Source organism: Canis lupus, chromosome 20 (genome assembly GCF_003254725.2).
Source record: "Canis lupus dingo isolate Sandy chromosome 20, ASM325472v2, whole genome shotgun sequence".
NCBI classification, from domain to species: Eukaryota; Metazoa; Chordata; class Mammalia; order Carnivora; family Canidae; genus Canis; species Canis lupus.
In genome coordinates this window covers 53,988,885-54,015,091 of record NC_064262.1, presented here as the reverse complement: position 1 = coordinate 54,015,091, position 26,207 = coordinate 53,988,885, and the positions used below count along the sequence as shown (strand labels likewise).

Here is a 26,207-nt window from a genome sequence, read left to right as displayed (position 1 = left end):
GCCGGAGGCGGAGCTGCGGGGTGCGGGGCGAGATGCCGGGGATGCTCTGGTGTCGCCCAGCCCGGGAAGCACGGGGGTCCATTCTGGGGAGAGGGGCTGGAGAGATCAATGGGGTCAATTCTGCTTTCAGAGTTCCGCCTTGTGTGCCTCAGTTTACCCTCTTCCCGAGCGGGCCCAGCGGAGAGATATCAGGGATTTGGTTTCGTAATCCCTTTCTACTTGACCTCCCTCCCCTCTTTAGGCAATAAAGTCCTCGTTTTCCCCAGACTTGCAGAAGAGCCAACCCTACGCCTTCCAGCCCTCCATCTGCCCGCCCGCTCACTTCACATTCCCCGCTCGGTCGCAGAAACCGAAGATCGAGCAGCGGTGCTTTCTCCCTGGAACCCGACATCCCGCCCGCGAGCCTTGCGTTCGGTCCCACTCAGACTGCGAAACGGAAGATCAACCTGCGGCGCGGCTGCAAGGTCGGCTTCCTATTGGCCGGAGCTGCCGGAGCGCCGCCCTCCCGCCCCACCTGGGCGGGGCTTCCGCGTCCACCCGGTGCTGCCTGGAGCCCCCGCAGCCCCGGGCCCGCCCGGCCGCCTTAAAGAGGCCGCAGCCGGATCCAGTCGCCGTGCGAACTGCTCTCTCCAGACCAACCTGGGGATGGACCTAAGTGTCCCAGGCACGAGGGCGGAGGAAGAGCGGGGAGCCGAGCGCTGGAGGCGGGGCACCCGCCTGTCGCGCTCGCTGCACCTGCCGAAAGTCCCGCCCACTCCTTTCGGGCGCAGTTTCTCGAGTCACCGTTAGGGGGAGGGGCGGCCAGACCACTGGGCGAAAAGTAATAACAATAGCTAACATTGATTCCCGGCGTTGCACAACTCAGGCCTTTTACTCACCCCTCGCGTCGTCCTCGCCGAAACCCTATAAGGTAGGTGGGACTGGCTTTCCCACTTCACACACCAAGGAACAGAAGGTTAAACTGCTCCCCCGAGGCCACATGCCCAGAAAGGGGCAAAGCGGGGATTTAACCAGACCTGGAATTCTTACCCGCTGCTCTATACTCTAAAAGTGTTAATTTCCCCTTAACCCTTCCTCTTCACCCCAGAGTTCCCAGGGGGTGGTGGTCTTATTACCACCGTCCTTTATCGGAAGGGACGGCCTTAGGGGCACATTTAGCTCTGCCCAGACAGGTGTGCTCAAACGCACCTGTGGGTCCCAGACCAAAGGGCCCCTTCAGGAGGGTCCCCTCACAGGTGTTTTCTTCACAGGGGGGTCCTTGCGGGTGCCTTACAACATGGGGAATACAGACGTTTTCCCAGAGAAATGCCTGGGAATGCCTCAGATACATCCCTGACAGGTGGGCCTCAATACACACAAGCCTCTGTGTATTGAGGCCCCCGCCCCCCTGAAGCTCCAGTGTGCTTCAATATGAGTGTGCCTCATGCAGATGTTCTCAGGTCTTTTTTTTTTTCATTTGATCTCAATTCTATGCAGATGTTCCTCATACCAGGCTTATGCCTTCATTTCACAGGTGTGTTTCTCAACAGAAACCCACCCAGGAATACATTATATGGCTCCCCCCGCCCCCCCCATAGGTATGTTGTAGTTAAGTACACACCTGTATGGGCATATTTGCATATACCTGGGTCCTATGAGGTGTACTAAAATGCAGTTGTGTCTTGTACGGGTCTTTCCAATACATTTCCCCACAGGGATTCCTCATACTAGTGTTGTTCGTCTCATGGGCGAGCCATGCAGATGCGTTTCCGAGACAAATGTATCCTACATCAGCGTGTCTCAGTTAGGTGTTTGCTATAATGCAGGTGTGCTCTAAACGGCTGTTTTCTACACAGGTATGTTTCCGTTCAGCTATACTCCAAATAGGTGTGATTCAATGCAGATGTCTCCCATAGGGGTTCTTCTCATATATCCACGCAAATGTCTTCCCTACAGGTTGGCTCCTAGGCAGGTGTGTACCACACAGGTGTGTTTTTATTAGGGGCCACCCATTCAGGCCTGCCCCAGACAGGAGTGCCTCATGCACCAGTGTCTCCACGCCCGGTAATGTCTCCACACTAACGCGATCCTACAGATATGCCCGCAATATAGGTGGAAGGGCCGTCGTACACCTGCGCGCTTCCGCGCCTTTTTACTCTTCCGTATTATAGAATTGGGTTCCCGTTACAGGTGCGTCCCTGGCGCGGTCCCACCTCCGCTTGGCTCCGCCCTCCCATCTAGGCTCAGGTGCACAAGCCGGAAGTGCGCTCCCCTCCCAGGTGAGTGACTAAACTTTCCGGGTCACGTGAGCGGGCGGGGCTGGAGGAGCCCGAGCTACCGACGGACGCACCGGGGGTTCGAGCCAGGGACCCGGACCGGGAACCTGAGCCAGGTCGGAGACGCCTGGGCCAGGTAGGGAGGTAGGACGCGCGGCTTGGCCTGCCTCCCCCTACCCCCTCCGGCCCCCTTCCCTTTCCCCAGCCCGGGAACGCGCCGCCTCGAGTTAATCTTTAATCTCTGACCTCTGGCGGCGGGGGCGGGGCGGGACTCCTGGGTGCCCGGGGCGGGTCATCCCTCCTCTCGGCCTGCGCCAGGGTCCGGGCCCGTCCCCCACGCCCCGGCCTTTCTCTTTCTGCCGCCCCAGGTGCCGGGTCGCGGGGACCCCCGGCCCGAGATGCGGTAGAAGCAGCGCGCCCGCGAAGCCCGGTCCCCGGTGCCACCAGCCCGTCGCCCGGCCCATGGCGAGCCCCGGCCTGGGGCTGCTCCTGGCGCTCGGCCTGCCGCTGCTGCCGGCCCGCTGGGGCCGGGCCTGGGGGCAAAGTAGGTACCGGCGGGGGGCGCGCGGGGGTTACCTGGGCCCTGGAGAGGTCAAGAACGCGGAGCGGTCACCGGATACCTTGAGAGGAGGCTACAGGGTCGGGCAGGGGTAGGGATTTCCTTGCACGATTGGAGTTGGTGTAGAATTCCTGAGTTCCCGGGGAAGGTGGACTTGTGAGCCGGGGACAGGAGCCTGTGCACCTGAGTCTCCGTGTGCTGGAGGTGTTTTGGGCGGACTGGGAGCCAGGAGGAGGCCTGCCTGGGTTGACCAGACTGGCCATAGGTGTGGACCCAGCCTTTCAGTCCTATTTCAGTTTCGGGAGCCTGGGGGGAGATGTGAGTCAGACACTCCAGGGAAACGCAGGATCCACCCAGATCCTTAAGGGCCGAGGGAGGGCTGGAGGGGTGGGGGGGGGGGGGGGGGAAGGGCAGGGTCTGCCGACCAGACAGACACCGTCCATTACAGCAGACCCCAACTCAGCACAAACTGCAAACTACTGGTGGCTGATTACTCACTGCTGGGCTTTGCCGAGTTTGGGGGTGGCTAGAGGAGCAGAAACAACCAGGCCAGCCCCTGCATGCAGGGTACCCACAGTCTCCACCAGAACGGAAGACGGAGAAAGGCAGGGTCCTAACTGAGGGATGCCCAAGGAAGGTGCAGTCGTGCCAAGGTGGGAAGGCTAGATTAACTTATCCTCTCTACTCACCCCCTCCCCACAGCGCTGGACCCCCACGTAAATGAGAACGGCACCATTACACCCTCTGCCCCCGGCTCTGGCTCCAATGGGGCCCTGGTGAGTTGGGGTTATATGTAGGAGGAGGGTCACAGGGATTTATTCAGGTGTCCCACACGTAGCAGGTGAAAGGGCCCAGACTCCCAGAGGTGGCAGGTGCTTGGGAGGGAGATCCCAGGCATGGCAGAGGGGAGCCTGGGAGCCCCAGATGTGATTGATGGGAATCGTGGGGGGCTTTGGCGGGGGGTGGGTGGGTGGAGAGATTAGGAGCTCTGGATGCTTCTCAGGCGAGGGTGGACAACCTGTCCCCTCTCCTGCAGTCTCAGGAGGCCATCACTGCCATCATTGTGGTCTTCTCCCTCCTGGCCGCCGTGCTTCTGGCCGTGGGGCTGGTGCTGCTGCTGCGAAAACTGCGTGAGAAGCGGCAGACACAGGGCACCTACCGGCCCAGCAGCGAGGAGCAGGTGGGTGCCCGCGTGCCGCCGCCCCCCAACCTCAAGCTGCCGCCCGAGGAGCGGCTCATCTGAATGCTGGGGCCTGCTGCAGCCGCCACCACTGCCCAGGACCGCCCGGTGCTCGCTCACATACAGCAGCCGCCACCGAGACAACAGCCTCTGATGGTTCAGGAGGACTTGGGGGGCCATGGGGCACCTGCCTGGCGGGCTCGGTGAAGCATGCCACCTCTGCTTGACTCTGCCTGCAGTTAGGGGTGCCGGGGCTGGGGGCCCGCCTCCGCGCTTGCTGCACCGTCTTCGCTCGGCTGTTTGTCCTGCTGCTGCACAGGCCCGACAAGTCCTCTCCTTTCCTTTCAGTTCAACCATGCAGCCGAGGCCCGGGCTCCCCAGGACTCCAAGGAGACAGTGCGGGGCTGCCTGCCCATCTAGGTCCCCTTTTCTATCCATCTCCCTTGCTGTGTGACCTTAGGGGAAGGCTGAGCCCTCTCTGGGCAACCAAACTTACCCAGTGCTTAAGAGTAGAAGGGAAGAAGGTGCTTTAAAGACAGTCCCTGAGGGCTAGGGAGATGTGCTGCTCACATTTTATATATTTACATATATTCAGTAGTGAGAGATATTAAAACTTTTTGTTGTTGTTTTTTGAGCTGATGGGGGCAGGAATTAGTCTAGATGGAAGGAACACACTCAGGACTCATAGGCTGTTGAGAGATGAATTGTAAGGTTGCAAGGATCCGAGGGCTGGGAGGGCTTCCTGGAAGGGAGGGGCTTTCAGCTGCACCTTCGAGCCAACTGGAGGCTGCCCCAGGAGGAAGGTAGTGGATGGGCTGTGTTTCTGAGCAGAGAGAGGGGCCCCCGGATAAACTCACCAGGAAAACCAGTTTTGGGTTCTTGTGGCTTTATTGAAGGAAGGACGGGGGTCTCCTCCAGGACCCTGATTCTTAACCTTCAAAACACTTTTTAAGCTCAGCAACTCTGGGCCCGCTCCTAGCCTGGGGCCCCTGCCAGTCGTTGGCAGGTGCAGCAGGGGATCTGAGGGCTCCCGGTGCCCCCTCCGGGAGCTGGGGGTGAACGGGTTCTGCCAGCAGGACCTCAGAAGGCTGGGATCTGGGATTCTCTGGGGAACCGGTATCTGAGGAAGAATCAAGGGGTTGGGAGGTCCGGGTAATATCCGTGTTGGGCTTTGTGGGGACCAGAAGTTGGGGGCTTTCTGGAGGGCTGGACTGGGTGGGTGCTGTGGAGAGCTGGGAGCAGGGGCTGTCCTGGGCTCTGGGATCTTCGACTTCCTTGGGGGAAGGGGAGAGATGTAGGATTAGGAGATGGGACTCAGGGTCTCCTTGACTGCATGTGTCCACAGGACCTGATGAGGACTGGGATGGAAGGATGATTTCTTGGCTGGCCTCCAAGGGTGGCTGGGAAGTAGGGTCCTCTGAGGAGATCATGGCATCTAAAGGCTGGAGGGTGTGCAGAGATGGCAGGTCAGCAGACAAGGACAGGGGCTGAGGCTCTGGTGGTTTCTCATCCTCTGGTTGCCATCTTGGTCCTCCTGGTATGTCAGGCTGGGTAGGGGTGGGGAGATGGGCAAGTTGCTGGCCTTCAGATGCTGGAGGGGCTGGATGGGCTAGTGGGGGAGGACTAGGAGGCTCTCACCAGGCTGAAGCAGCTGTCTGAGTCCCCTCTGTGGCAGCAGTCCAAGCTCTGACTGGGCCGTAGGCTGCTCGTCCTGCTGGCTCCCGTGCTCAGACTGTCCAGAATCTCGCTCAGCAAATCCAGTTCTTCTCCAGACCCCAGGAAACTGCTGTCCAGAGCCTCCTCTGCCCATGGGTCCTGGACATCCTCAGGGCTCAGAGCAGGTGCCCTGGGTAAGGATGGGCCGCCTCACATGTCTGCTCAAGACTCCCCAGTTTTGACTGGACTGCTCTGGAGGTTCTTGAGTTTAGAGACCACCCTCCCCATCAGTCTTGGCCTCCCACTCCCAATAAGGCTCCCTCCCCAGCCATTGAGCCTTACCTCTCCCCCAGGGATTGGGGAGGTCTCTCCTCCAGCCGCCGCCTCCTGCTGGGGCGAATGGGCCGGTTCTGCAAAAGACAGATTCTCGGAGGGCAGGGCCTCAGGAAATACCCAATCAGGTTTCTGGGGGAGGGTGAGTGTTAAGTGGGCACCGGATATTGGGGTAGGTGAACTGTGAGTGAGGTGTCTGAATGAAGACAGAATGGGAGGAGGCCTAGGTGGTAATTCCAGGTGAGAGCATTTGTGGTGGTGGTCCGTGAGGCAGGCATACCTACCTTTCCAAAGTGCTGGGTGATAGGCAGGCGCTGCTGCAGGCGATCTGAGCGGCTGGTGAGGGACGGGGCTCTCAAGGAACCCCCCCTTTGCAGGCCAGAGTCCCCATCCTAGGAAGAGGGTGAGTGAGCCAGGAGCCCCTTCTTCCACTGCCCCGGCCACTGGCCACTGGCCTTACCTTGTACATCAGAAGGCTCTGCATACCCTTCAAGCCGCTCTTGGCCTGCGGAGGAGCCAAAAGAGAATTAGACTCCACAGTGACTTGACCCTGAGCATTTGAGAGCTCAGCTCTCCATCATAGGACAACTGTCTTGCCATCTGTTCACGTTTGGGCCTCACAGAAAGTCACAATTCTCCACTTACCACCTGAGAAGTCCATGCAAACTCACCGCTTGCCTAATACAGAAGGAGTATTCCTAGGGGACGTAACCACTGAATGAAATGGGGAAGGGCAAAAATGGAATGTTGTAAAAATGTATCAGCATTCAAAAGCCAAGCAAGGAATAAATCCTAAGGGACAACTCGAGTAAATCCTAAGGGACACCTCAAAGCTGCAGAAGTTGGCCACAGGAAACTTCTGGGCTTGAGAGAAGAGAAACAAGGGCAGAGGCTGGGACTGTCGTCGTGTCTGAGGACAAAGGATGTTCACCAATGAATCTAGGTTGTCAATTTTAAATAGGGAACCAATGATCCTGACAAAAATGAGTAGGTACGCGGGAGAATAAAAGCAGGAAGACTTGTTAACAGTTTAACTGCTGGTTCAGTTCAGATAAAAAAAAAAAGTGCACTTTAAATGTGGGGTTAACATATCATGTCCCCATGAGGGGTTGAAAGGTGCCTTGTCCCCTTGTCTTTGTCACCCCAGTAAGTGGCCTGTCTAGTGTAGCCTCACCGAGCGGTACATGTTTTTGACGGCTGGTTGGGTCTTGGCCTTGACTGAATGCAGGAGGGCACCGCCGCCTTTCTGGGGAGAGAGAATGGGAGGAGAGAGACTTGGTCCCTTGGGGTTCCCCCGGACTCCATCTCCCCCCCTCAGCTGTGTGGTGCAGGACAAGGCCCCCTCCCTCGCCAGGTCTCGATTTCTTGACTTCTGTCTCTGAGCATAATGATGACGCTCCCTGGGGACCATTAGGAGGCTAAGTGAATCCAATAATAAACACTAAGCAAGTGTTCGGTGTTCCTACCTTTAGGTTGTCTGCCCAGAGCTGGTAGGAGCGAAGAGCACCTGCAAGGAGGAGAGGTGGTCATGGCTGGTGGGCTCAGGCTGCGGTGCTGGTGGGGCGGGGGGGCTCCGGGCTAGGCACAGAGCTCACCTGAGGATGCCTCACTGCAGGTGATCTCCTGCTCAAAGAGATCTGTGAAGCCCTCTCCTGTGTTCAGCTTCTCCAGTCGCCCTTCGATGAACTGGGGGCCCGGTAAGGGTCAGAAAGGGCTGCCACCCACACATCTGAATTCGAGGACTCAGGGTTCTGCTGGCCCTACAGACTCAGAAGCCATCCCTGGCCCCTCCAGGGGCTCACCCCTAGGACCCAGGAGTCTGGAGCCACCTGGGGCAGCCAGAAGTCCAACCCTCTCCCCGCCGCCCCAGTCAGGACCTGGCAGGGACCAGACCCCGCCCCTCAGAAGGACCCGGAAGTCGGACTCTGACACTCCTGGACCGGCCCCCCTCGTTTCAGTAATCCTGGAAGGAGTCGACCTCACCTTCAGGGACCCGAGAACCCATCCCCGCACAGATGGGCCCTAGAGTCCAGCCCACCTCCCGAGAACCCAGGAGTCCGGCTGCACCTCTCCCCACGCGTCCCTGTGACCCGAGAGCCCCCGCCCCCCTCCTCCCCAGCAAGAGGAGTGAGCGCTCGGGACGCGCCCCATTTAGAGTCCCGCACGCACACCCACCCCGCCCCAGACGCACCACCCTTAGGGACCCAGAGATTTGATCCCACCCCAATCTCCCCAGGGACCTGGGGGGGTAGATCTCATCCCCCCAGGAGTCAGGGGCTCCCATCTTTAGGGACACAGGCGTTCAGTCATGCTGTCTCCACCCGGGGACCTTGAAGGGTGGGACCCTGCCGGGCCCACTCTAGTCTCGCCCAATGGGACCCAGTCGGCTGCCTGTCTAGCTCCGGCTCGCCTCCAAGGACCCAGAATTTTCCGCCCTAGCTGTGCCTCCCAGCCCCGGCTCCGCCCCCAGGGCTCTGGCGCACCTGTTTAAACAGCTGCAGGTGCACAGCGCGCCTGTGGAAGGCCTGGAGGGGCGCTCCCGGCTTCTGGGCCAAGAAGGCTTCTTCACTGAAGGTCACAGGCTGGCCCTAGAAGAAAGACTCGCGATCTGATCTTCCGTGGCTCTCCTGGAGCCCACCTGTCTCCATTATTTTACCCATATGTCTATGTAGCAGACGTTGATTGAGTGCCTACTGTGTGTCTGATCTTGTGCAGGGTCTGGGGGGGGGGCGCAGGGAGGTCTTGGCTTTAACCCTTTGAGGAGGAGGAGGGCGGGACCTGATTCTGGTGCTCACAGGTGACTTCTGGCCGCTGTGGGGAGGACAGATTGTAGTGGGCGAGGGTGGGAGCCCATGAGAGACGACTGAAGGAGATGAAGGCGCTAATCCAGGCAAGCAGTAATGGGGCCCAGCCCCGGGAGGAGACGGAAAAGGGGAGATATTGGCAGATTCAGAATGTGTTGTAAAAGCAGAGCCAACAGAAATGTCCAATGCTCGAATTATAGACCCCTGCTCCCAAGTTTTTATAAAATAGTTGTGAAAAATGGTGGTGGGAAGGCTTGAGAATGGGCAGATCCTGACATTCTGGCTTCATTCAACACTCACCCCGCTGTGGGACTTCTCCAAGCCTTGGCTTCCTCGTATGTAAAATGAGACCATAATGGTATCTATTTCATAATAGGGTTGTGAGCATTCCCTGAGATAATAGTGACAGTAAAACCTAATATTTGTCAAGTGCTCACGATGTGCTAGGCACTCCCCAAACATTTTGCATGTGACCCTTTTGTGCGAGTACTAGGGGGATCCCATTTTACAGATGAGCAAACAGAGGCACGGAGTAAGCGCTCCATAAAGGCTAGGTATCGTCACCATCACCATCATCATCATCATTATTGTTACTATTATTAATCCTTCAGTGGCCCACGAGGCCTCTCCCCTGGCCTCCCCGCTGCTCACCGGGCTGCAGACGAGCGCATCGCGGTACCCCCCGAAGAGCAGGGCCTGGGCTTTGAGGAAGAGACGGGACACCCCTTCCCCCGGCGCCAGCGCAACCTTCCGTAGTCGCAGTCTGAGCAGGGACACCTGGGGAACCAGCGGAGGCTGTGAGCTCTGAGCTGTGAGCCAGCGGGTGTGGGGCCTCAGCGGCCGCGACGCGGCAGGAACACAGAAGGGGTGACACTGACCACATCTGGGGGCAACGCTTGCACGTCGTCGAAGGGCGTCTCCAAGGTATTGGAGTCCACGTTCATCACCACCACTTCCTCCAGGGCTTTCTCTCGCACTCTCTGCGTTGGGGAGTGGGGGTGGGGGCGGCCGCTCAGAGCCCGAGGATCTCTGGCGGGGGCGCTTATTTAGGGGTGCAGGAGGGGGATCCCGGCCGGCGCTGCAACCACTCACCTCGGCGAGACTGGAGTGCACTCCAATGAGGTAGGGCATGGGCGCACTGCGGACGACCGAGGGGACAGGGTCATGCAGGCACCGCCCCAGCGTCCCCAGAATCCCAGGTCCCTTCCCCAGTCCCCGTCCCTCACCAGCAGTAGTCCAGCAGGTGCGGCGGCAGCGTGGGGATCAGCACGTGCTCCCAGTGCATAGGGTACAGGAGGGCGCAGGACGCGTGGACGCACGATGTCAGCTGCGGATACGCGGGGGGGCCGTGGGGTCAAGGCCTGGACCCTCCCCCCATCTCCAGTTTCAAGGACCCTCTTTCGGATGGTGGCTCTCCCGGCTCCATTTCCCACGTCCCCAATCTCCTGTCCCCGTTTCCCCCTCCTCGCCCCTTCCCCACGCAATGCTGGGTAAGAGGTGAAAATCCAAATCCCGTTAGGAATCCTGTGGACACCAAGAATTCCGCAAATGACAGTGTTGGGCGCTGGTGGAGCCAGTACTCCGCAGGGCAGAGGCCCTTAGGGGGCGGAGCTAATATGCAGCCCTCCCGACCGCTCCCCAGGATGCGGGGCCAGGACTCGGCGCCCTGGGTCCCGCCCCTGGGGATGGAGCCCGCGTGGGTCCCGCACTCCCGACCCCCCAGACCCCAGGCCTCCTCCTAGCGATGCAGCTAGGATTTGCTCCCCAGGCTCGCAGCCCCCAGAGGGGCGGAGCCAGTGTCGTTCCGGCCCCTAGTGGGCGGGGTCTGGACGGAGCCCTGCAGGAGAGGGGGCCCTACAGCCCCGCCCACTCTGAGCCCCCCCAGAAGGGCCCAGCCAGGGTTAGGGACCCAGCCAGGACTTTGCCTCAAGTCCCGCCCGGGGGAATTAGAGCTCGGGATCCGCCCCGTCGCCCCGCCCCGGGACGGCTGGCCCCCCGCCTCACGGTGCTCAGCTTGCTGGCGAAGAGGAGGACCCTTCTCTCCGCCAGGAGCGCGGCGAACAGCCCCACGATGTTCTCGTCGGTCACCGCCACCACCAGCTCCGTCAGGTTCCTCTGAGGACCGGAGAGAAGCGCTGGGCGCGAGGGACCGCAGGATTCGACAGCCCCACTCTGGGTTTCGAAATCTCTCCCCGCCCCCCAGAACCCTCTCCCACGTGTCCACTCACGTTCTCAGGAATGGATGGCAGGCGGCCCGAGTCGGGAGCTACGAAGCAGGAAAGCTGGAGGGGTGGGGGGAGCGATGGGTGGGGGCATCGATCAGCCGGGGGGTCGGCCTCCCCTGGGTGCCCAATCTAACCGGGTCCCCAGTTCTGCTCACCGGCCGGCTGTTCCCAGGGGCAGGGGGCGGGATGCTTTGTGCGCTGGAGAGTGTCACTCCGCTCCCCTGGGAGAGAGTGTAGCTGTGTGGTCAGGGCTGGGGTGCAGCCTCTCTGTCCACCCAAGGGGGGACACCCAGGGGTTGAGGGCTACTCACCAGCTCTATGGAGGCCTGAGTCCCAGGCAGGGGCTGCTGCAGCAGGTTTAGAAGAAGTTCCTCCATCTCAGAGACCTGGGTAGGAGTGGGGTGTCTGAGCCAGAAGGGATTCTGGGGGCCTTGGGGCCGGGGGTGGTGGTGGTGCTGAGTGGTCTGGGAGGAGCTGAGGGTCTTAGGTCAGGCCTGGGGATTCTGAGCCTGGCTGGGGGCTTGGGAGGGTAAGGCTGGGGCTCCCACAGGAATAAGAAGGGGGGCTGGTCTCACTTGATCCTGGGCCAAGAGGTCGCCCACTGTGTTCAGCAGCTTGTAGAACACCTCAAACCAAGGCAGGTGGCTGTGGAGAGAAGACATAGGTTCTACGAAGTACCCCTAGGCCGAGGCCCTTCCCAGCCCCACCCCAGAGCCCCATACCCCACACCTGAGGATGCAGAGGCAACTGTGGGCACCAGCCCGTAGGTGGCAGAAACCAAATCTGCGGGTGCCGCTCAGGTCGGTGAGGGCGAAAGTGAAATGCTGGACAGCCGGGCTGGGAGGCTCCCTGCAGGTGGGAAAGGCTCTTAGAGACCTGAAGGTCCCAGCTTTCTGATCCATGCCCCCCCACCCCCGCACTTCTAGTACTGTGTCCACCAGTCTGTGTTTAGGTTCTCAGTTGTCAGGGTCCCTGGGTGTTTGAATCCTGGGGGTCCCTGAGAGGTCTGAGTCCTTGGGGCCTTGAGTGTCTGTTTCCCTCCGTACCTTTCCACATCAAAAGGGAAGCAGAATTTAGGCACCATCTGCATAGCTTCCTGGAGATGGAGAGAAGCACACGCTGCTTGACCACCCAGGCTGGGCCACAACCCTGGCCAAGACTGTCTCTTCCCCTGGGTGGACTGACTCTGGCTCCAGGGGAGCAAAGAGCCAGCCTGCATACCTGGTCCCTGAAGTCTGGGGGGAACTGCCGCAGGATGGGGGGATCTGCGGGAGAGCGGGCTTCTAAGTCCAGGGTCCCAGATCCATCCTCATGTCCCCGTTCCCACCTGATACCCCCAACTCACCTTCCTGCAGGGAGGCAGGGCAGGCTGCTTCAAAGAACCAATCAAACATGGCAGGTGGACCCCCTCTGTGGGACAGGACATGTGGGACATGGCTTAGTGGGTCCAGGGGCTTGCTTCTGTGTATGTGGTCGTGTCTGCTGCTCTGTATGTGTGTGTGTGACAGGTGCAGCTGTGTGTTTGTGACCTCAATGATTTGTAGCAGTGTATAGGTCGTGTGATGCTGTGCGAACACTAGTGTTGACTGTATGTGCATGACAGAGGTATGGAGCAGAGTGAGAATGCGACTGTGTGTGTGTGCGTGACTTGTGTGTACACACAGATATGCATGTGTACCTGATCACGAGCATGTGACTTGTATTTATGTGTTGCATGACTTGTGTGAGCAGGACTTAGGTGAATGTGCAGGATGTGTGTGTGTGTGTGTGCATGTGTGCATGACTTGTGTGAGCATGCAGATGTGTATGTGTGAGTAGGACTTATGTGACCATGCAGAGGTGTGTGTGTGTGTGTGTGTGTGTGTGTGTGTGTGTGACTCTACCCTGAGTCTGCCTGACTGTCCACTGTAGGTGTCGGGGGGGGAGTGTGAGTGTGTGTGACCAAGCCTGTGTGAGGATGAATGACATCCACAGTCTCCTGCGTGGCCGTGAGCGTGGCTGGGTAAATGTGTGTGGATTCCTGTGGTCGTGAGAGCAAGAGCTCCTGCCTGTGTGTCTGTGTGTCGGGCTTCACGGTGCCCCAGGGGCTGACCCCAGATTTCTCATCAGAGGAAGGAGGGCGGCATGCCCTGGTACTTCTGGGACCCCTGGATTCTCAGCCATCCTCCCTTGTCCCCGCCCACCCCTCCACCACCACCCCCCCCACCAGAGGATACTGGGACGTGGACTCAGGGAGAGGGGCAATGAGACTTGAAGAGAGACACAGGGCAGGATGGGGACTGGCTGCAGACATGTACAGTCCCCGATGCGGGAACCCCCGGCACTTCACCCTCATGCTCACATGGTCCCACACAAGCACCGGGCACACGGACCCACACAATCTGTCTCACCACCCTGTCCCCCGCTGATCCCCCCCAAGCCATGTTCCCCATCTCTCTGGCACACCAAGGGGTGCCCACTCAGAGTTACAAACTTAGTCACACAGAGCCGGAAGGAGAAAGAGAAAGAGGGAAGAGGAGCTGCGAGTGGCCGGAGTGTGCCTGAAAGTCCAGTTCACACCGCGGGCCTGCTGAAAGGCCAGCCCCAGTCCCGGCCACCTGTCCCCGCCGGGGCCTGCCCCAGCCCAGCACCCCTCGGCCCCAGCCCAGGCCTGCTCTGGGAATCCTGGTCCAGAGAGCAGGGGAGGGCGCAGCTCTTACTCAGCTTTGGATCCCATGGTCCCTGCAGGGCCGCCGCTGGCGGTGGGGCCCTTGCCCCAGGGGTCCCCGGGGCCTGTGCTTGCGCAGGGCTGGGCCCCGAGCCCGCTCGGCTTCCTGTGTGGCCGAGAGAGGAAGTTTGACGGGTGACGTCCCAGGAGGGAGGCCCCCGCCCCCACCCCTGTGAGAGACCCAGGCGTCCTGCCTCCTAGCCTTCTGAGGATGGGTGGGATGGGCGGCGGGCTCAGAGGCTAGACCCCCGGCACCGTCCTGCCGGGCCAGGGCACCTCTGGGGCCCTGTCATCACACCCAAGCCCCCTTGTCTCTGGGGCAGCCAAAGATTCAGAATTTGCCTAAAATGCCTCCTCTGCACAACTCGTCCTTCCTTTGGTCCCTCTGTAGGGGCCATTCCCTGTAGGGCCACCAGAGGGAGCCAGGCTGGACAGTGGACGCCAGGGAGCCAGGGAGGTGGGCAGACAGCAGTCAGTACACAGGAACAGACAGACAGACAGACACATACAGAGCCAGGAAGTGACTGACACAGACAATCAGGCCTGCATAGTCACAGCACACAGAACAGAGTCTGTCTGGACCCGACGCGATGAATGCAGAGGGACAGCACACATGCGGAGGGAGCGGTCGTTGCCCGGCCTCTGTGTGATAGACACAGAGGTCACACACCGGTGCAGCCAGCGGGCAGCTCCAGACAGAGACAACAGACCACAGCTGTGCACCACAGAGATCAGATCTGGGCGAGAGACAGGAGTGCCTAGGGCACGGATGTAGGTAGAGCAGTGACAAAGGGGCGGATATGGTCAGGACCCGGCCACAGGCCAGAGTCAGAGCCACACGCCGTCGCACACATGGAGAGGGACTTGTCCAGACACACCAGAGCAGAGTTGCAGTCTCAGGAAGAGACAGAATGCAAGTGGACAGAGGGGCACACTGTCCCTGTGAAGCACAGGGACGCACGTGCAGGCACAGAGGCAGAGGTCCCCATGGTCACGCACCTACACACAAAATCCCACAGACGTGCTTAGGAGTCAAAATTCGACAGAGTCCGCAAGACTTCTTGGCCTCCTGAAAGATGCTGAGGATGTCTGTGTGGATGTAGGTGTGCATGTGCAAGAATCCTCATGTCTGGCTTGTCCCAGGGTATCTGGAGGTGAATGTGGGTGTGTGTGTGGCTGTGGGATTTGTGTCTAGTCCATCAGATCATGTAGAGATGCAGGTGACTGGGGATTCTCATTCTGCACGTGTCTGTTGTGACCATGGGTGCAAGGTATTTCCATGCCAAGGAGTGGGGGGGGGGGGGGAGCAGGTGCACAAACATGTGAACAGACACACACACACATCCCTCTAAAGCCTCCAGCCAAGACACAGGTGGATGAGGCTGAGAGAGCCCGGTGTCCCTTTTTTTTCTCCAGGGAGGCTGGACCACAGCCAGGCCTGGGGATGATGGCACATCGGCCTTCCCCCTCTCTCTTCTCACACTCTTAGACCTTGCTAGACACTGAATGAATTTGTGTCCTTCCCCAAATTCACAGATTGAGTTCCACCCCCCAAGATGATGGTATTAGGAGGTGGGGCCAATTGACTAGGCCATGAGGGTAGAGCCCTCACCGATGGGATGAGTGCCCTTATAAGACCCCAGAAAGCTCCCTCGCCCCTTCTGGCACATGAGGACACAGTGAGAAGACGGCTGTCTCTGTGAACCAGGGAGTGGGTCCTCACCAGACATGGAATCTGTTGGTGCCTTGATCTTGGACTTGCGGTCTTGAGAACTGTGAGAAGTAAATGTGTGTTGTTTGTATTCACCCAGCCTGTGGTGTTCTGGTATAGCGGCCCTGACGGACTGAGGCCTGGAGTCCGCAGAGATGTCCTGAGTCTTTCTTCGTTTCTGAAATCCACTCCAATTCAGAACAAATACCCAATGGCATACCGAGGAGGTGGGGCTAAAAAAAAAAAAAAAAAAGAATTGATGTCTCTGATGTGTGATCTCAGGGCACGATTCTCTGTCCAGCCTGGTTTCTGCATCTGTACCATAGGTGGATACGGTGTCTGTTTCACAGATCCCGTGAGCTCCACGAGAGAGTTCATGTAAAATGTTTAGTATAAGGCCAGAATTGAACTTTTGATGTGTTCTATCTGGTATTGCGGAAGCAAGTACCAGATACTGGTATCTGGTTACAGACTTTGTTCTTAACATCTGTGTGGCCTCAGGCAAGTTGACCCCTTCTCCCCACTTGTCTATACCCTGGCCTAAGCCTAGAACTCTCTCTTCTACTGATGAAGCCTAGAACTCTCTCTTCTGATGAAGTTACTGACTTCCTTCTTTAAGATCTGTGTGGCCTCAGGCAAGTCATCTGACCTCTCAGTATTATCTATCGCTGTGTAACAAATGGCCCTAGAGTTAGTGGCATAAGAGAACACACATTTGTCATCTGACAGTTTCTGTGGGGGCCAGGACTCCGGGCACAGCTTATTGGAGTCCTCGATGGCAAGGTCGCTTAGCTGTAGTGAGGTGTCCATCAGGCTGTGGTCTCATCTGTAGGACCAACCGGAGGAGGGGTCTGCTCTGAAGCTCACCATATGGCTGTTGGCAGGACTGGGTTCATTGGGGATTGTTGAACTGAGGGTCTCAGGTCCCTGCTGGCTGCTGGCTGGGCTCGGTTCTTTGCCACGTGGACCTTACTGTCTGTCATGTACTTGCTTCACCACAGCAAGAGGGCTAAGAAGGCCAGAGAGCCCATCGCGTTGGCAGTGACGGTCTTTTGTCACTTCCACTGGGAAGCGGTATCCCAACACCTCTGACCTACCCCATGGGTCAGAAGCCATCACCAGGTCCAGCCCCCAGTCAGTGAGGGGATCACACAAGGGCATGGGAAGGGGAGATGGGCCTCTCGGGAGGCCATCCGAAAAGCCGCCTTCTGTACTTTCTGGGCTTTCATTTTTCTCACTGTAAAATGAGGAAATCAGAACATCTATGGTGCACGTGCTCATTCGTGCAACAAAGAATTACGGAAGGCCTGTGTTGAATCCGGCTGTTCCGAGGCACGTGGTGGCCCAGGTAGACAAGATTCCTGTCCTCGTGAAGCGTACACGCCAGTGGGGACGCAAGAGGACAGACAAAAGAAACACGTGTACAAATAGACAAGATCATTGGAGTTAGCAAGAGGCGCCATCAGAGAAATGAAACAAGAGAGTGGACGGGGAGGGGCTGGGTGCTAATTTGTATTCCCCAGGGCGGGTTGCTCCGAGGAAGTGACATTTGAAGGAACTGAAGCCCGCAGACCAGAAGTGGCCGGTGGTGAGTGAGCACCTCTGGAAAAAAAGTAGCGGAATGGCAGGTACAGTGTTGGCTCAAGCTTGATTTGATTGAGCACCAGAAAGGTCACTGCAGTCTCAGCTTAATGAGCGACGGGGGAGGGTGATAGGGATGTAGTCAGTAGTGGGTGGAGACCAAGGTGAGAGTTTGGGTTTCAGTCTGAGTGTAGGGAGAGCTGTGGGAAGGTTTGAGCCGGGGAGGGACAGGCTCTTATTTGCATATACAGGCTCCTCTCTGGCTGATGTGGAAGGGGGACTGACTTCAGGGTGGCTGGGGTGGTGGCAGGGGGCCAGGGCAGCGATGGGTGGAGGAGGTTTCGGGATGAGGAACAGTGGTGGCTTAGGCCAGGGTATAGACAAGTGGGGAGAAGGGGTCAAATTTGGGACACACTTTGGAGACAGAGACAACTAGACTCAGCAAAAGATAGGAAGAGGGTGCTGGGCACGGGAAACAAAGAATCAAGGCTGACTCCTCGCTTTGGGGTTTGAGCAACTGGATGGTGCCCATTACTGGAGAAGGGGATGTTTGGGGAGTAGAAGGAGTTCTTTTGCTGCCACCTAAGGTTTGTGATGATAAAGGAGCCAAGCTCACTGCCCGGTCATCCCATCTTTCTGCCCCACCAATCAGCACTGTGCTGTGCCTGCCCACTGGGGGGTGCTGGGGTCTGGGGATCCACGCTGTCTTCCCTATACTTCTTCCTCCTGGCTGCGGAGAGGGGACCCAGTCAGGGGTCCAGAAGGCCGGCCTGGGTCTGGTGGCCCAGCAGAGTGTGGTGGAGATAGCTGAGTGGCTCTCAACCTCTCTCCTCCTGCCTTCTCCTCCTGCTGGTTCGCCTTCCTGTGGAATTGCAGAAGTGAAAAATATGAAAAAAAAATTTTTTTCCTAGACTTCTTTCCAGCTCTGGTTCTGGATGCAGATGAGGTTCTAGCAACTTAGAAATGCTCGCAAGATTTGGAAGGCAGAGTGAGTGTGTGCGTGTGTGCCTGTACCTATTTCCAGGTTTTGTGGGTGTCGGGAGGTGTGCTTGGATTCTGTGAATCTGGTGGCAGCCTCTCGATTCTCCACCTTTCTCACGGAGCAGAGGAAGCAGTTCCCTGGTGGCTCAGCTCTGTGATGTTCCAGCCTGTTCGAGGGCTGCTCAGAATGTGGTTTCATAGGCAGCATCACCACCATCACCTGGGAGCTTGTTAAAAATGCAAAGTCTGGGGGTGCTCGGGTGGCTGAGTTGGGGGAGCACACAACTCTTGATTCTGGGGTGGTGGGTGTGAGCCCTGAGTTGGGTATAGAGATAACTTAAAAATAAATAATTCTTCTTCTTCTTCTTTTCTTCTTCTTCTTCTTCTTCTTCTTCTTCTTCTTCTTCTCCTTCTCCTTCTCCTTCTCCTCCTTCTTCTTTCTTTAGATTTTATTTATTTATTCATGAGAGACACCTAGAGAGGGGGAGAGACACAGGCAGAGGGAGAAGCAGGCTCCCTGTGGGGAGCCCGATGTGGGACTTGATCCCAGGACCCTGGGGTCATGACCTGACCCAAAGGCAGACGCTCAACCACTGAGCCACCCAGGTGCCCCCCAAATAAAATATTTTTAAAAATGTGAAGGCTTGGGCCTCACCCCCCCCCCAAACCTACTAAACCAGGAACTCTATGGTAGAACCCAGGAAGCTGTGCTGTAGCCAAGTTTTCCTGGAGATTTTTTTTTTTTTTACTTATTATTTTTTTAACGTAAGCCCTACATTTAACCTGGGGCTCGAGGTGACGACCCTGACAACCCTGAGCCCAAGGGTCGTGTGTTCTACCCCCTGAGCCAGCCAGGTGCCACTTCTTGGTGAGCCTTTTGCATGCTAAAGTTTAAGAAATAAGCCCACTCCTTCAGTCCCTCCAACAATGCTATAAGCCCCTAAATCCTCCTATTAAATCCTTCTCTGCTGAATATGCCTACCACGGCCCTTACGCTGAACTCTGGCTGATAAAGGGGAATCAGTGTTCTAGACTTATCATGTCAGGGCTTGAGCCCCAGCTCACCACTTAATAGCCAGTGGAGGGATCCCTGGGTGGCGCAGCGGTTTGGCACCTGCCTTTGGCCCAGGGCGCGATCCTGGAGACCCGGGATTGAATCCCACGTTGGGCTCCCGGTGCATGGAGCCTGCTTCTCCCTCTGCCTGTGTCTCTGCCTCTCAATCTCTCTCTCTGTGTGACTATCATAAAAAAAAAAAAAAAAAAAAAAATAGCCAGTGGACTTTGGGCAAGAGCCTCCGTGTGGCAGGCTGCAATTTCCAAAGCCGGTCACGGCGATAGCTCCCATCCCACATGCCCTTCTGGAATCTCACCTCTACCCTTAAGAGGTGGGGTGTACATCCCATCCCCTTGAACCTGGGTAGTAGACCTTTGTGACCCTGTCGACTAGGAGTCCAGAGGACACTCACACTGTCACTTCTGAAGCTAGCAGAAAAAGGCCTTGCTTTCCTGGGATGGTGGCTCCCGGGGAACTGGGCACCCTGCTGCGAGGATGCCCCAGCAGAACTTGGGGGAGAACCGATGCCCTCCTTCTACCTGCCCCTTCTGAACAAATCCAGGCTCAGAGATGGCAAGTGGCTTACTTAACCCCACACAGATCCTTAGTGGTCTAGCCTGCTCTGTGGGACTCTGAAATCTCTGCCTGGCTCCCCACCGCCCCCAGATCAGAGGCTCCCTCTTCCCCACCCAGTTGCATCCCATAAGGCTCACTTCCTGACCCTCCCACAGGGAGATGAAAAAGGCTCCGGGCAGAAACAGGGCAGGACAATAGTTTATTTATTGCAGGTGAAGCAGAGGGGAGGGGGGTGGGGAGGCCTTTGGCTCACATGCTCAGGGTCTGCTCTCTCGGCAGCACGCAGCCCTCCACCACTGGGGGGGGGGGAGTGGGCGGGAACCGAGGTTGGGAGAGCAGAGGGGAGGGAGTTGGGGGGGGGTGGGAGGAAAGAGGAAGGGGGGGAGGGCGCTCAGGGGAGGGGAGGTGGGGCTGCCAGTGTCAAGGGTGAGGCCGGGAGGTGGAGGCTCGGCGGCAAGCTGGGACTCCGGGACTCCGGGGTCTGGGGGCACAGAGGGGTTCGTGGGGGAGGTCAAAGGTGGAGGAGAGGTCGGAGTGGGTTAAAGGTAGGCTTGCCGGGTCACTGGTGAAGCGGGGCTCCCGGGTCAAAGGTCAGCCAGCTCCCCGACCCCCACCCCCAGCGTGAGTGGGAAGCCAGGCTCCTGGGCTCCGGGGAGGAGGGGCGGAGGAGGGGCGGAGGAGGGGAGGAGGGGAGGAGGGGCGGAGGGGCGAGGGCTCCCCGGCCCGGCGCTGGCGCAGCCCTAGGCCACCTCCTCCTCGGCCTCCTCCTCGAACTCGCCCTCCTCGGCCGTGGCGTCCTGGTACTGCTGGTACTCGGACACCAGGTCGTTCATGTTGCTCTCGGCCTCGGTGAACTCCATCTCGTCCATGCCCTCGCCCGTGTACCAGTGCAGGAAGGCCTTGCGCCGGAACATGGCGGTGAACTGCTCCGAGATGCGCTTGAACAGCTCCTGGATGGCCGTGCTGTTGCCGATGAAGGTGGCGGCCATCTTGAGGCCGCGCGGCGGGATGTCGCACACGGCCGTCTTGACGTTGTTGGGGATCCACTCGACGAAGTAGCTGCTGTTCTTGCTCTGCACGCTCAGCATCTGCTCGTCCACCTCCTTCATGGACATGCGGCCGCGGAAGACGGCGGCCACCGTCAGGTAGCGGCCGTGGCGCGGGTCGCACGCGGCCATCATGTTCTTGGCGTCGAACATCTGCTGCGTGAGCTCGGGCACCGTGAGCGCGCGGTACTGCTGGCTGCCGCGGCTGGTGAGCGGCGCGAAGCCCGGCATGAAGAAGTGCAGGCGCGGGAAGGGCACCATGTTCACGGCCAGCTTGCGCAGGTCGGCGTTGAGCTGGCCCGGGAAGCGCAGGCAGGTGGTGACGCCGCTCATGGTGGCCGACACCAGGTGGTTGAGGTCGCCGTAGGTGGGCGTGGTCAGCTTCAGGGTGCGGAAGCAGATGTCGTACAGGGCCTCGTTGTCGATGCAGTAGGTCTCGTCCGTGTTCTCCACCAGCTGGTGCACCGACAGCGTGGCGTTGTAGGGCTCCACCACCGTGTCCGACACCTTGGGCGACGGCACCACGCTGAAGGTGTTCATGATCCTGTCCGGGAACTCCTCGCGGATCTTGCTGATGAGCAGCGTGCCCATGCCCGAGCCCGTGCCGCCGCCCAGCGAGTGCGTCAGCTGGAAGCCCTGCAGGCAGTCGCAGCTCTCGGCCTCCTTCCGCACCACGTCCAGGACCGCGTCCACCAGCTCGGCGCCCTCCGTGTAGTGGCCCTTGGCCCAGTTGTTGCCGGCTCCGGACTGGCCTGCGGAGGGGGGAGGGGGGAGAGGGGAGAGGGGAGGAGAGGAGGAGAGCTCGACCCCAACGCCACCCAGGCCATCCTAGCACTTGAATAAGGACATTTTTTTGTTTTTGAATTTTTATTTATTTATTCAATCAGAGAGAGCGAGAGAGAGGCAGAGACGCAGGCCGAGGGAGCAGCAGGCCCCACGCAGGGAGCCCGACGAGGGACTCGATCCCGGGTCTCCAGGATCACACCCCGGGCTGCAGGCGGCGCTAAACCGCTGCGCGCCACCCGGGCCGCCCCTGTTTTTATTAGTCTCATGGTTAATCCTTCCCTCTGCTTCCACGCCTGCCCCTCTTCAGCCAGCAGCCAGAGGGATTCTGTTAGAACCCGAATGGATTCCTGCCCCACTTTGGCTCAAAACCATCCCACGTTGGCTCAAAACCCAGCTCTGTCTATAACAAGAGCCCACGTCCGTCCCTCAGCCGGCAAGGCCCTGCAGGACCTGCCACTTCCCCTCCCTGCCGTCACCTCCTCTCTCTCTCTCTCTCTCTCTCTCTCTCTCTCTCTCTCTCTCTCCCTTCTCGCTCACTCTGCTCCAGCCACAGGGTCCTCCTTGCCGTTCCTCCAACACACCACCCACAGTCCTGCCCCAGGGCCTTTGCACACACATTCCCTCTGGCTGAAATGCTCTTACCCGCAGATACCCACGCGGCTCTCTCCTCCTCCAGTGCTCTGTCACCCTCAGTGAGGGTCTCCCTTACCACCGTATATACAACCGCAACCCCTCCCATTTTTCAGTCCTCTTCCCTGTTTTTTTTTTTTTTTTTTCCTCAAAGTACTGACAAACCTGTGCTGCCCTATTAATCATGTTTATTGCCCGTAATGTCACAGGGAAGTGTGAGCTCCGGGAGGACAAGGATTAGTGTTAGAATATGGGCTGGTATTTTCATGAAAATGTAACATTTCTTCTCATCCCCTCCTCTGACTCCACCCTGGTCTGACTTCATCAACCCTGCGCTGGACTGGTTCCCACCTTCATCTCCACCCTACACCCCAAAGTCTGTTCTCTAAGCCACCAGAGGGCGCCCGTGAGTCAGGCCCTGCCCGCGTCTACCGGCAAGGCTCCGGGGCTCCCACCTCCTTCAAGGTGCAAGCCCAAGTCCCCCCGCAGCCCACAGGGCCCTGAGTGACCTGTCACCTACCTGCACTTGCCTCCTCCCTCTCTCCAGCATGCTCACCCTGCTCTAGCCACACAGGCCTCCTTGTTGTTCCTCCAGCACACCAGGCCTGATGCCGCCCAGGATCTTTACACCTGCTCTTCATTCTGCCTGGGATGCCCTTTCCCCCAGATAGTCACATGGTTGACTCTTCCTTCAGGTCTCTGTGCCAGGTCACAGCCTCAGAGAAAACAGGATGGCCAGGCAATCTGGCTCCTGACTCCACACTTTTACTACTGCCTCCCCTCCCCTCTCTCCTGGAACCCATAGAATTCCGTGGTCCCCATGGAGCCCTCCATGGGAACCCCTCGCACCCTGTGGCCAACATTATTTAGTCCTACCACAGCCGTATCCACACAGGAGGATCATTATCTTGCTGAATCATCCCACAGACCAGAGAAGGGGAGTCGCTTGTCCAAGGTCACACAGCTTGTCTTGTCAATGTCTAGACTTCAGCCTCGACAAACCACCCTGCTCTGAGGAAGAGAGGTGCCCGGGGTGCTGGGGGAGAGGGTGGGGCCTGGGGCCTGAGGCCAAGTGGGGGTGTGCAGCCAGCCTGACCTGGGAGGCACCAGGGAAGGTTTCAGAGAAGGATCTTCACAGAGTGTGCGTGCGCCTCGAATCTGAGGGCCACAAATGTGTCTGTGGTCTTCATGTGCTGTTCCCTCTCTCTTGCACATCTTTCCCCCTTCAGTGTCTGGGTTAGCCTGTGTCCCACTCTTATTTTAGGCTGGAGGTATTAATGATGGCAGTGAAAACCTCAAATGCTTATTTACCTTTTGCTCTCCACTCAGCATTGTTCTAAGTGCTCTGCGCATATTAATGGCTTTCAGCCTCCCATCCTGACAGGTAGGTCTTTTTTATGTATGTATGTATGTATTTATTTATTTATTTATTTTTTTTTTCAGGTAGGTCTTTTTGTTTTAAAGATGTGGAGACTGGGGCACAGAGAGATCCAAGAGCCCCTCTTAAGTCACCCAGCTGGCTCAATCGGTGGCTGAATTTTACTTGTTTATCTCCTCTCTTGCCCATCTCCCTCCACTGGGAAGTTGGCTCCGGTAGGGTAGAGAGTTTTGTCTGCTTTGTTCATCTGGGGGTAACAGCAGGACCTGGTATGCGGTAGGTGCTCAATAAGTTATTTGTTGGATGCATGAAATGGCAGAGCTGGCATTTTCACCCAGGCAGCCTGGCTCCAGTCCATAGTGTTAAATTAAAATGCCACCTCCTCCAGGAAGCCTTCTGTACACCCTCCCCCATATCAGATGCCTGTCCTGGGCTCCCGCAGTGACCTGTGTGTCACGCGTCACAGCCTGACTGCCCTGTCGGCCTGCCCCACTGGGCCGTGGGGCCCTGCGATTAGCACTGACGTCTCCCATGCTATGTGAAGAATTTCCACTAAGTATTTGGAAGTGAAAGGAACAGGGGGGCTTCCCATGCCTAGAACTCACCAAACACAAAGTTGTCAGGCCGGAAGATCTGGCCGAAGGGCCCGGAGCGAACAGAGTCCATGGTGCCAGGCTCCAGGTCCACCAGCACCGCTCTGGGAACATAATTTCCTCCTGCAGGGAAGCAGATGGAGGGCAGCTGGGGTGGCGGAGTGCCGGGCACCAGCATCCTGTCCCCTCCCAGCCTCCCCACCCACCACCCCCGCAGGTGCCCCCTGAGCCCTACCTGTGGCCTCGTTGTAGTATACGTTGATTCTCTCCAGCTGCAGATCACTGTCCCCGTGGTATGTGCCCGTGGGGTCGATGCCATGCTCATCACTGATCACCTCCCAAAACTAGAGGGATGGTGGTGGTGAGGAGAGAGGGAGGGGAAGCAGGCGGCTTGGCCTGTCCCTGCCTCTCTGGGCCCACGAACCTCCAACCACCTCCCTAGCTGCCACCTGTCCCCCCTGGCAAGGTGAAGAGGGGACCCAGAGGCCTCGTGGGGAGGCAGGGATGAGGCAGCAAGAAGGGAGAGGTGGGGGCGGGGAGGAGCGGAGTCACCACCTCAGCCCAGCCTGCTGGTGTCAGCTCGCCCAGGCTGCAGCCGCGGGGAGGGGCAGGGTCTCTTTGTGCGCGTGGAGAGGACAGCGGCCAGCTGTGAAGCCAGCTGTGGCCAGCGCACAGAAGGCTGGGCCCCACCCCCACCGCCCTCTTTGTTCCCAGCCTGGCCCTGCCCCCGCCCCCCGCGGTCCCCGGGGGTGCCGGCCTCCCGGGGACCCCAGCCCTGCGGGAAGCCCCCGGTGGGGGGCTCTGCGGGGCTCGTGGCCCGGCCCCCGCGCACCTTGGCTCCGATCTGGTTGCCGCACTGGCCGGCCTGCAGGTGCACGATCTCCCGCATGGCGGTGGCGCTGGGGGCGGCGGCGGCGGCGGCGCGGATGCTGGGAGCTGGGAGCTGGGAGCTGGGAGCTGGGAGCTGCGGGGCGCCCGGCGGGCGAGGCTGCGGCGGCGGCGGCGGCGGAGCTCGGTCCCTGCGCCCCCGGGGCGCCTCTATATGAGCGGGCGGGGCCCGCGTCACCGCCGGTCACCGGGCCGCTCCGCCCCCTGGTCCCGCCCCGGGACGGAGGGATGTCCCTCCCCCGCGGCCCCCAGGCCTCCGCGGGCACCGGCTGGGGCGCGCCAGGGCCCCGTGCGCCCCCACCGCGGCCCCCAAGCCCCGCCGCACCTCGTCTCCCCCCGCGCGGAGAGCGGCCTCCCCCCCATCCTCCTCCCGCCCGGCCGGCCCTGCCTCAGTTTCTCAACCGTCGCCGGCCGGCCCGTTCCGCTTCGGTCTTGTTTGCCAGAACCCTTGCGTCTACCGTGAGGACTCCCGGGGGGCGGGGGGGGGGGCGAGCTGGGGGGGCTCCCGAGCTGCTGCGGTCCGTCTGCAGGGCAGGGCGGGGGTCGGTCCCTGGAGGGTTGGTCTTGAAGCTGCATTCTAAATAACACCAAGATTTTTCTTGCACGTTTGGCTGCGGATGCTTGTGGGAGCTGATGGGTGTTGTAAGCAACGGTGCGCTGCCCCTGGACACCTCCCTTGGGCCTTGGGTCCTCCGTGGCAGGTGGGGTCAGCTCCAGCCTTGCCTGCGGTTGAACATCAAGGAGTAAGACTCCTAGCTGGGTTCCTCTTGGGGTGGACACTGAGCCCCTGGGGGCTGCCTTGCCTCCCCGCCACCCACAGGCGCCTCTCTGCTCCCCTGTTGTCATCCATTACAAGCCCTCCCCTACCTTTGCATTTCTTGTTAGCTCTGTGACCTTGCACAGGCCACTTTGTGTTTGGCTGAATTTCCTTATCAGCAAGATGAAGCAGTCAAGAATGCTCGCACCCTAGGGCCACTGGGAGGGTCCGATGAGATGGCTCAGTTAACAACTAGCCGGCCCTAGATTTCTCTGCACAGAGTAAACAGTAAATTGTAGCTATTGGTATTACAGTCATTATCAGGGGCTGGACCAGAGACTTCCCTGCTGACCCTCAAGTGAAGGCCAGACCTCCTGGGGCCCTCCCAGAGAGCCTCCTCCTCTGCCTCCTCCACATTCCTGTGGTTTCCAGCTATTGGGAGGGTGGGGGCGGGCTTAGTTAGGTTGGTTGTGTGGTTGGGATCTCAGGCTGGCCCCTGGCTTCTGG

The 26,207-nt window shown here is 58.9% G+C and overlaps 3 protein-coding genes across 7 annotated transcripts; 1 reads left to right on the top strand and 2 right to left on the bottom strand.

Annotated features, from left to right (window-relative positions):
- Positions 1-535: 535 nt before the first annotated feature.
- Positions 536-4,607, top strand: CRB3 (crumbs cell polarity complex component 3). Of its 4 annotated transcripts, XM_049098031.1 has the most exons (8): positions 536-910; positions 1,514-1,835; positions 1,936-2,043; positions 2,170-2,258; positions 2,624-2,799; positions 3,517-3,590; positions 3,851-3,994; positions 4,343-4,607. In XM_049098031.1, exons 5-8 carry the CDS (start codon positions 2,718-2,720, stop codon positions 4,412-4,414), a joined length of 372 nt encoding a protein of 123 aa, XP_048953988.1. In that variant the 5' UTR covers positions 536-910; positions 1,514-1,835; positions 1,936-2,043; positions 2,170-2,258; positions 2,624-2,717; the 3' UTR covers positions 4,415-4,607. The 4 variants fall into 4 exon arrangements, with proteins under 4 accessions (XP_048953988.1, XP_025313020.1, XP_025313022.1 ...); XM_025457235.3 differs by lacking the exons at positions 1,514-1,835; positions 1,936-2,043; XM_025457237.3 differs by lacking the exons at positions 536-910; positions 1,514-1,835; positions 1,936-2,043; positions 2,170-2,258 and adding an exon at positions 2,273-2,391.
- A 256-nt stretch (positions 4,608-4,863) lies between these two features.
- DENND1C (DENN domain containing 1C) lies at positions 4,864-13,867 on the bottom strand. Of its 2 annotated transcripts, none has more exons than XM_025457198.2 (23): positions 13,712-13,867; positions 12,358-12,422; positions 12,234-12,277; positions 12,059-12,108; positions 11,742-11,861; positions 11,588-11,657; positions 11,324-11,398; positions 11,168-11,233; positions 11,016-11,069; positions 10,792-10,902; positions 10,014-10,114; positions 9,880-9,925; positions 9,666-9,767; positions 9,439-9,564; positions 8,467-8,571; positions 7,579-7,669; positions 7,450-7,490; positions 7,158-7,229; positions 6,444-6,488; positions 6,268-6,375; positions 5,993-6,060; positions 5,633-5,840; positions 4,864-5,541 (listed from the first exon to the last, which is right to left on the bottom strand). In XM_025457198.2, the coding sequence occupies exons 1-23, from the start codon at positions 13,726-13,728 to the stop codon at positions 4,924-4,926; spliced, it is 2,403 nt and encodes an 800-aa protein (XP_025312983.1). In that variant the 5' UTR covers positions 13,729-13,867; the 3' UTR covers positions 4,864-4,923. The 2 variants fall into 2 exon arrangements, with proteins under 2 accessions (XP_025312983.1, XP_025312985.1); XM_025457200.2 differs by having other exon boundaries at positions 4,864-5,436.
- A 5,935-nt stretch (positions 13,868-19,802) lies between these two features.
- TUBB4A (tubulin beta 4A class IVa) lies at positions 19,803-25,073 on the bottom strand. The gene is made up of 4 exons (XM_025457220.3): positions 24,888-25,073; positions 24,291-24,399; positions 24,068-24,178; positions 19,803-21,420 (listed from the first exon to the last, which is right to left on the bottom strand). Exons 1-4 carry the CDS (start codon positions 24,942-24,944, stop codon positions 20,363-20,365), a joined length of 1,335 nt encoding a protein of 444 aa, XP_025313005.1. The 5' UTR covers positions 24,945-25,073; the 3' UTR covers positions 19,803-20,362.
- Positions 25,074-26,207: the final 1,134 nt, after the last annotated feature.